General features: G+C 43.5%; 1 protein-coding gene across 1 annotated transcript in view; it reads left to right on the top strand.

The window, feature by feature from the left end:
* The first annotated feature begins 4,942 nt into the window (after window positions 1–4,942).
* The window catches only part of LOC138853247 (integumentary mucin C.1-like), a 61,763-nt gene continuing 56,542 nt past the window's right edge, over window positions 4,943–10,163 (top strand). Inside the window, exons 1-2 of the mRNA XM_070088959.1 lie at window positions 4,943–4,981; window positions 5,379–5,473. Of these exons, the coding sequence (XP_069945060.1) occupies window positions 4,943–4,981; window positions 5,379–5,473 (134 nt within the window). The remainder of the gene's footprint in view (window positions 4,982–5,378; window positions 5,474–10,163) is intronic.

The raw sequence follows: 10,163 nt of genomic DNA, 5'->3' as shown, positions 1-10,163 counted from the left end.
ACTTGTGTCTGGCCACAACCCATCAGTGTCTTACCTTAACCTACTAGTGTCTGGCCACAACCCATCAGTGTCTTACCTTAACCTACTAGTGTCTGGCCACAACCCATCAGTGTCTTACCTTAACCTACTAGTGTCTGGCCACAACCCATCAGTGTCTTACCTTAACCTACTAGTGTCTGGCCACAACCCATCAGTGTCTTACCTCAACCTACTAGTGTCTGGCCACAACACATCAGTGTCTTACCTCAACCTACTAGTGTCTGGCCACAACCCATCAGTGTCTTACCTCAACCTACTAGTGTCTGGCCACAACCCATCAGTGTCTTACCTCAACCTACTAGTGTCTGGCCACAACCCATCATTGTCTTACCTCAACCTACTAGTGTCTGGCCACAACCCATCAGTATCTTACCTTAACCTACTAGTGTCTGGCCACAACCCATCAGTGTCTTACCTCAACCTACTAGTGTCTGGCCACAACCCATCAGTATCTTACCTTAACCTACTAGTGTCTGGCCACAACCCATCAGTGTCTTACCTCAACCTACTAGTGTCTGGCCACAACCCATCAGTGTCTTACCTTAACCTACTAGTGTCTGGCCACAACCCATCAGTGTCTTACCTTAACCTACTAGTGTCTGGCCACAACCCATCAGTGTCTTACCTCAACCTACTAGTGTCTGGCCACAACCCATCAGTGTCTTACCTCAACCTACTAGTGTCTGGCCACAACCCATCAGTGTCTTACCTTAACCTACTAGTGTCTGGCCACAACCCATCAGTGTCTTACCTCAACCTACTAGTGTCTGGCCACAACCCATCAGTGTGAAAGTTAAGACACATGTGCAACATCTGGATATCTTTATTGTAGACGTTTCGCCATCCAGTGGCTTTATCAATATAGATTCTAGGACATAATAGGAAGACAGTAGAACTATATACAAAAGATGAGGTAATCAGTCCCTCGGCCTTGGAGTTAGTGTTCACAGCATCGTGGTGGAGGAGAATCTGGAGCAAAGACAAGAAGACTGGCGGTTATATAGGCGTCGGTATTTTATACCTTTTTTGCACAACTTGTCAGACACTGCAACATCATGGAATCTTGGTTCAGAGGACATCTACAAGACCTTCTTCACGGCTGCTGCAACTAACCCATCTCTTTGGGAAGGACCTACTTCCACTGGGGAATCCCGCCTACCAGTGACTGCCCTCGTCTGCTACACGTCCCTATCCACTGACGCCTATATAAACCGCCAGTCTTCTTGCCTTTGCTCCAGATTCTCCTCCACCACGATGCTGTGAACACTAACTCCAAGGCTGAGGGACTGATTACCTCATCTTTTGTATATAGTTCTACTGTCTTCCTATTACGTCCTAGAATCTGTATTGATAAAGCCACTGGAGGGCGAAACGTCTACAATAAAGATATCCAGATGTTGCACATGTGTCTTAACTTTCAGATTGTCGGTATTTTATACCTTTCTTGCACAACCCACCAGTGTCTGGTCACAACCCACCAGTGTCTGGTCACAACCCACCAGTGTCTGGTCACAACCCACCAGTGTCTGGTCACAACCCACCAGTGTCTGGTCACAACCCTCAAGTGTCTGGTCACAACCCACCAGTGTCTGGTCACAACCCACCAGTGTCTGGTCACAACCCATCACTGTTTGGTCACAACCCACCACTGTCTGGTCACAACCCACCACTGTCTGGTTACAACCCACCACTGTCTGGTCACAATGCATTAGTGTCTGGTCACAACACACCAGTGTATGGTCACAACTCACCAGTGTCTGGTCACAACCCACCACTGTCTGGTCACAGCCCACCAGTGTCTAGTCACAAACCACCACTGTCTGGTCACAGCCCACCAGTGTCTAGCCACAAACCACCACTGTCTGGTCACAGCCCACTAGTGTCTGGTCACATATCGCACAGAGGTCGTACACAATACATTACTACGTCTCAATGGTATCGTCTGGGGTTATCTAGTAGACAGACATATAAGCGTAACGAGATATTCAGTGGCTGGAGGCGAGTGAGCTAAGTGACTAACATAATGTATAACCAACCTTGAGAATGGTTCACCAGACACTGGTACAACCACCTTGAGAATGGTCCACCAGACACTGGTATAACCAACCTTGAGAATGGTTCACCAGACACTGGTACAACCACCTTGAGAATGGTCCACCAGACACTGGTATAACCAACCTTGAGAATGGTTCACCAGACACTGGTACAACCACCTTGAGAATGGTCCACCAGACACTGGTATAACCAACCTTGAGAATGGTTCACCAGACACTGGTACAACCACCTTGAGAATGGTCCACCAGACACTGGTATAACCAACCTTGAGAATGGTTCACCAGACACTGGTACAACCAACCTTGAGAATGGTTCACCAGACACTGGTACAACCAACCTTGAGAATGGTTCACCAGACACTGGTATAACCAACCTTGAGAATGGTTCACCACACACTGGTATAACCAACCTTGAGAATGGTTCACCAGACACTGGTATAACCAACCTTGAGAATGGTTCACCACACACTGGTATAACCAACCTTGAGAATGGTTCACCAGACACTGGTACAACCAACCTTGAGAATGGTTCACCAGACACTAGTATAACCAACCTTGAGAATGGTTCACCAGACACTGGAACAACCAACCTTGAGAATGGTTCACCAGACACTGGTATAACCAACCTTGAGAATGGTTCACCAGACACTGGAACAACCAACCTTGAGAATGGTTCACCAGACACTGGTATAACCAACCTTGAGAATGGTTCACCAGACACTGGTATAACCAACCTTGAGAATGGTTCACCAGACACTGGTATAACCAACCTTGAGAATGGTTCACCAGACACTGGTATAACCAACCTTGAGAATGGTTCACCAGACACTGGTATAACCACCTTGAGAATGGTTCACCAGACACTGGAACAACCAACCTTGAGAATGGTTCACCAGACACTGGAACAACCAACCTTGAGAATGGTTCACCAGACACTGGTATAACCACCTCGAGAATGGTTCACCAGACACTGGTATAACCAACCTTGAGAATGGTTCACCAGACACTGGAACAACCAACCTTGAGAATGGTTCACCAGACACTGGTATAACCAACCTTGAGAATGGTTCACCAGACACTGGTATAACCAACCTTGAGAATGGTTCACCAGACACTGGTATAACCAACCTTGAGAATGGTTCACCAGACACTGGTATAACCACCTTGAGAATGGTTCACCAGACACTGGTATAACCAACCTTGAGAATGGTTCACCAGACACTGGAACAACCAACCTTGAGAATGGTTCACCAGACACTGGTATAACCAACCTTGAGAATGGTTCACCAGACACTGGTATAACCAACCTTGAGAATGGTTCACCAGACACTGGTATAACCAACCTTGAGAATGGTTCACCAGACACTGGTATAACCAACCTTGAGAATGGGTCACCAGACACTGGTATAACCAACCTTGAATATGGTTCACCAGACACTGGTATAACCAACCTTGAGAATGGTTCACCAGACACTGGTATAACCACCTTGAGAATGGTTCACCAGACACTGGTATAACCAACCTTGAGAATGGTTCACCAGACACTGGTATAACCAACCTTGAGAATGGTTCACCAGACACTGGTATAACCACCTTGAGAATGGTTCACCAGACACTGGAACAACCAACCTTGAGAATGGTTCACCAGACACTGGTATAACCAACCTTGAGAATGGTTCACCAGACACTGGAACAACCAACCTTGAGAATGGTTCACCAGACACTGGTATAACCACCTTGAGAATGGTTCACCAGACACTGGTATAACCAACCTTGAGAATGGTTCACCAGACACTGGAACAACCAACCTTGAGAATGGTTCACCAGACACTGGTATAACCAACCTTGAGAATGGTTCACCAGACACTGGAACAACCAACCTTGAGAATGGTTCACCAGACACTGGTATAACCAACCTTGAGAATGGTTCACCAGACACTGGTATAACCAACCTTGAGAATGGTTCACCAGACACTGGTATAACCAACCTTGAGAATGGTTCACCAGACACTGGTATAACCACCTTGAGAATGGTTCACCAGACACTGGTATAACCAACCTTGAGAATGGTTCACCAGACACTGGTATAACCACCTTGAGAATGGTTCACCAGACACTGGAACAACCAACCTTGAGAATGGTTCACCAGACACTGGTATAACCAACCTTGAGAATGGTTCACCAGACACTGGTATAACCAACCTTGAGAATGGTTCACCAGACACTGGTATAACCAACCTTGAGAATGGTTCACCAGACACTGGAACAACCAACCTTGAGAATGGTTCACCAGACACTGGTATAACCAACCTTGAGAATGGGTCACCAGACACTGGTATAACCAACCTTGAATATGGTTCACCAGACACTGGTATAACCAACCTTGAATATGGTTCACCAGACACTGGTATAACCAACCTTGAGAATGGTTCACCAGACACTGGTATAGCAAATATTACTTTAGGTTTAACAGCATATTCGGGTTTTCCTCTGGTTTAACATATGGCACCCGTCCAACATTTAACATAATTTGAAACACAAAACTACTGAAACCTGACCTTACCATTATGGTACTGACGAAATTAAATCGAACAGAGCCGATATAATTCCATATGTGGCCAAAAATAGTTAACAATCTTTTCCATTGTCTTTTCTTAACATCTATATGTCCATCCATGGGATTATTATGCACCAATGTTATTTGTTGATGCTTCCTGTCATGTTAAGGCATCTTCATAATTCATTATTTCCGTCATGGCAGGCGGCACAGCCACCCTCATTACTGTACCGGAGCCAGTTGTATTTATTGTATTCTTATCTGCTGACTCTTGCTTCGAGATAGACTATGCATGAGCAGACACCCAGAGTTTTATTCTGCCATTGCTCGGGTATTGTATCGACAACAGTCTCTGGAGTGACTCACGAAATCGTAATGACACGCTTGTAAACAAACCATACCACGGGCGGGATTTGAACCTGCTGTCAGAGAGTCTCAAAACTCCAGACCGTCGTGTTAGCCACTGGGCCAGCTAGCTTCAATAAGATTCGTCCAACTAGATGTATTTCTACACCATGTGCTAACCTTCCTATGGTACAGAAATACACCTAGTTGGACGAATCTTATTGAAGCTAGCTGGCCCAGTGGCTAACACGACGGTCTGGAGTTTTGAGACTCTCTGACCGCGGACTCAAATCCCACCCGTGGTATGGTTTGTCTCTGGAGTGTTGAGAGATAGCACATGAGATTTTTTCAGGGCGGGATCTGCAAATTATATTCCTTTTCAGAAAGGCAAGGGCGCACCTGGTTTCCGTCAAGCAGCCAATCTAACCCGAGCTCACCGCCATGTTCTGGTGCCTCAGTCTCCTGCTCCAGAGCTTCTGTAATATGCAGTGACCCCGTCACAGCCGGTGTAGGAAAAATGTGGATATCATGAGCTTTGCTCGACCCAGAACGTCCTTGTGAAGACTAGTAGCTCCTCACAAATGTTACTCATCGCACGTACATCATTATCGACCAGTAAGTGCTGCCATGAACGGAGAATTGACCAGACAGCACCATACACAAATTGCTTGGGAAAAAATCCCTTCAATAAAAAAGGGTGCGGATGCGGGCGCTAGGGATAGCCAGGTCTGTGTTTCTGACAATACTTTAACCCCAACATACGTGGTAGACGGCACACTTAACACTGAGGATTAAAGGAAAGTGAATTACAACTTTAGAGACTGCATGTGATGTGAATTTTTAGCTGAACGCTTTCACTGGTCAGCTGTATACATACACGGGCTGTTGTTGTAGTCATGGACGGAAGGGAGGGGGGGGGGGTGTTAAGTCACGTTCGTCCTGGAATTGTTCAGGTCGATGTGTTCCCTGTTCTGCCTTACTGGAATTAACATAAGTCACGGTAGTTCGTAACAAAAGCTACTGTCGTTCTTTAATCCGAAATACTGAGGAAGATCATGGCCCAGCTTGTTACAGTAGGCACCTAACACGCTGTTGAGCCTGACTTTGTGGCCAATTTTGGGGTTGATTTTGAGGCTTCACCTGGCCAATCATCGGTAGTTTGATTACAGGAATTTCATCGACATGTGCTGTCTCAGGTACAGATCGCTAGCAATTATTTTTCCAACATGACCTCACCTGATATTGCCCAGGCTGAACGAGTGGCAGTCAATGAATGGTGTCATGTACTTCATATGTATCAGCCACATTGTCACTCTTCTCGACTGACAAGTGTACATTATCCTCAAGATAAGTTTGAACATCTGACGTGTTGCCCAGAAAATCTTAAAGTTAACATCACCAAAGTTTCAAAATTGCTGCCGGCACCCCAGGAGGAGGTATTTTTCTTACTTTGAGAAAAGTCATGATAAGATTTTTGCTGGTACTTGGCCGGTACCAACACACGTCCACAATACAGCAATCTTGACGAAGCCGTAATAATGCTTGCCTTCCTGGAGGGACCTGCTGGCCGTCCTCTCCTGGGAATGCAGTAATATTGCATGTTGCTTTGGCCAGTTCAAAGCAGTCGACTGATTTTAGAATATATCAAACCCACTGAATCACTGATTGATTGTACCACTGACGATCATTTAAGCCGGTGTCTCAAGTCTAATTCTTACATCATGCAAGTTAAGAGATCTAAACTATAAGCAGTCTCTAATTACCTTGGATATTCTATCGAACTTTTCAACATTTATATAATCCCTAATACTTACAGAATTAATTTTACTGATTTACTAACAGAGTTATAGTTAAGTAAAGTTATATGTTGTGTACCCATGACATGACAACTCTGTACCTCTCTTAACATTTAAACATCTGACACGGTGGTGTACTTTGAGCACAGAGAGGTATATATCTCTTCCATACGAGAGGTGCCAGTCTCCCCACTGGGTGCTTGCCCGACTTAGAACCCAGAATAAAGAGTTGAGATATTTTCCCTTTCGTTCAAACTTTGCGCTTATGACTAAGGATGGAATAATAACATAAATTTTCAAAGACTTTCTATGTGATTCTGACTCCTGTAACATGAGAGTTAGTTGGTGACGATAGTACCAAAGATGTGACTCATCAGTACTGATCCTGGTTGATGAGGTTTAAAACCCATCGCCTACACAAGGGTCATTAAGGTCGCATGTAACCTGTTCACCACAAGTCAAGAACAATGTAATCCCTAAAATATGGATTAATATACACTCTCAACACACGTATATAGAGAGAGGCGCTTTAAAATCATGGTGAATTTCACACCTGTGCAATACTAGGATACCTTCGTTGTGGAAACCTTTCGCCAGCCACTGGCTTCATCAGTCCAATACAAAGAGGAAAGAGTTTAAGTTAATCAGTCCATCAGTCTTATGAAGATTGATAGACTGATTACATAGACTCCAGGCTGAGGGACTGATTACTTCAAAGTCCTTCCGATCTTCAATATTCCTCTATGTATTGGACAATAAAGTTACCCAAGTGTTGTACATGTGACCAGGTCACTCAGCTGACGCAGTGGAGTCCGTGGTTCGATCCCCGGTACGGGTGGAACACTAGGACAGTTTTCTAAAGACACCTGCTGTCCCTGTTCACCTAGCAGTAAAACAGGTACCTGGGTGTTAGTAGACTGATGTGGGTCGCATCCTGGGGCCTAATTTGTGGGAAAAGCTCAGTATAACAAGCGACTTTCTATACAGTAGTATGTCACTGATGTCAGCTATGGTCTGTATACCTTGTACATGTACTGGTAGAAATAAAGATTATTATTATTATTATTATAATTATTATTATTATTATTATTATTATTATTATTATTATTATTTTTATTATTATTATCATTATTATTATTATTATTATTATTATTATTATTATTATTATTATTATTATTATTATTATTATTATTATTATTATTATTATTATTATCATTATTATTATTATTATTATTATTATTATTATTATTATTATTATTATTATTATTATTATTATTATTATTATTATTATTATTATTATTATTATTATCATTATTATTATTATTATTATTATTATTATTATTATTATTATTATTATTATTATTATTATTATTATTATTATTATTATTGTTATTATTATTATCATTATTATCATTATTATTATTTATGTAGGCTTGTAGGAGTATATAGGAGGTAAGACAGTGATACTTTTCCTACACTCTGAGTGGCCAAGTTTTCCTTCAGAAAAACAGTGTTCCATTAATACTTCAGAAAAACAGTGTTCCATTAATACTTCAGAAAAACAGTGTTCCATTAATACTTCAGAAAAACAGTGTTCCATTAATACTTCAGAAAAACAGTGTTCCATTAATACTTCAGAAAAACAGTGTTCCATTAATACTTCAGAAAAACAGTGTTCCATTAATACTTCAGAAAAACAGTAAAAGTGTCACATAGTTTCTTATTCTGGCTTCAACTCTTTGTTTGTCTTTGTCTTTGTTTGTCTTTGTTTGTCTTTGTCTTTGTTTGTCTTTGTTTGTCTTTGTCTATCTCTGTCTTTGCTTGAACAATCATTTTCGTTTTATGTTTGTAGTGAACATTTCTTTATTTTCTCCATGGCACAAGATTTTTCTTTAGTGGGATACTAAAGGGATTCCCGTTTTTTATTTCCAATGTGAGTTGTGCAAAGTTGCATCCCAAATGTGGCAACATTTGCATACCTGGAATACTTTGTTTCAACGGTACTTTGGTATTAGTTTCAACGGTATTTTGGTGTTAGTTTCAACGGTACTTTGGTGTTAGTTTCAACGGTACTTTGGTGTGAGTTTCAACGGTACTTTGGTGTGAGTTTCAACGGTACTTTGGTGTGAGTTTCAACGGTACTTTGGTGTGAGTTTCAACGGTACTTTGGTGTGAGTTTCAACGGTACTTTGGTGTGAGTTTCAACGGTACTTTGGTGTGAGTTTCAACGGTACTTTGGTGTGTTTCAACGGTACTTTGATGTGAGTTTCAACGGTACTTTGGTGTGAGCATCAACGACACTTCTACTCTTACTTATTTCCTTTGATTTGTTTACCAATGTTTACCATCAAGGGTCATTACTGCCTAGAGACAGTAATGACCCTGGTGCAGCCTAGAGACAGTAATGACCCTGGTGCAGCGTAGAGACAGTAATGACCCTGGTGCAGCCTAGAGACAGTAATGACCCTGGTGCAGCGTAGAGACAGTAATGACCCTGGTGCAGCCTAGAGACAGTAATGACCCTGGTGCAGCCTAGAGACAGTAATGACCCAGGGGCAGCCTAGAGACAGTAATGACCCTGGTGCAGCCTAGAGACAGTAATGACCCTGGTGCAGCCTAGAGACAGTAATGACCCTGGTGCAGCCTAGAGACAGTAATGACCCTGGTGCAGCCTAGAGACAGTAATGACCCTGGTGCAGCCTAGAGGCAGTAATGACCCAGGGGCAGCCTAGAGACAGTAATGACCCTGGTGCAGCCTAGAGACAGTAATGACCCTGGTGCAGCCTAGAGACAGTAATGACCCTGGTGCAGCCTAGAGACAGTAATGACCCTGGTGCAGCCTAGAGGCAGTAATGACCCTGGTGCAGCCTAGAGACAGTAATGACCCTGGTGCAGCCTAGAGACAGTAATGACCCTGGTGCAGCCTAGAGACAGTAATGACCCTGGTGCAGCCTAGAGACAGTAATGACCCTGGTGCAGCCTAGAGACAGTAATGACCCTGGTGCAGCCTAGAGACAGTAATGACCCTGGTGCAGCCTAGAGACAGTAATGACCCTGGTGCAGCCTAGAGACAGTAATGACCCTGGTGCAGCCTAGAGACAGTAATGACCCTGGTGCAGCCTAGAGACAGTAATGACCCTGGTGCAGCCTAGAGACAGTAATGACCCTGGTGCAGCCTAGAGACAGTAATGACCCTGGTGCAGCCTAGAGACAGTAATGACCCTGGTGCAGCCTAGAGACAGTAATGACCCTGGTGCAGCCTAGAGACAGTAATGACCCTGGTGCAGCCTAGAGACAGTAATGACCCTGGTGCAGCCTAGAGACAGTAATGACCCTGGGGCAGCCTAGAGACAGTAATGACCCTGGTGCAGC

Source organism: Cherax quadricarinatus, chromosome 26 (assembly GCF_038502225.1).
Source record: "Cherax quadricarinatus isolate ZL_2023a chromosome 26, ASM3850222v1, whole genome shotgun sequence".
NCBI classification, from domain to species: Eukaryota; Metazoa; Arthropoda; class Malacostraca; order Decapoda; family Parastacidae; genus Cherax; species Cherax quadricarinatus.
Note: the sequence above shows the minus strand (reverse complement) of the source record. Positions and strands in the feature narration are given on the sequence as shown.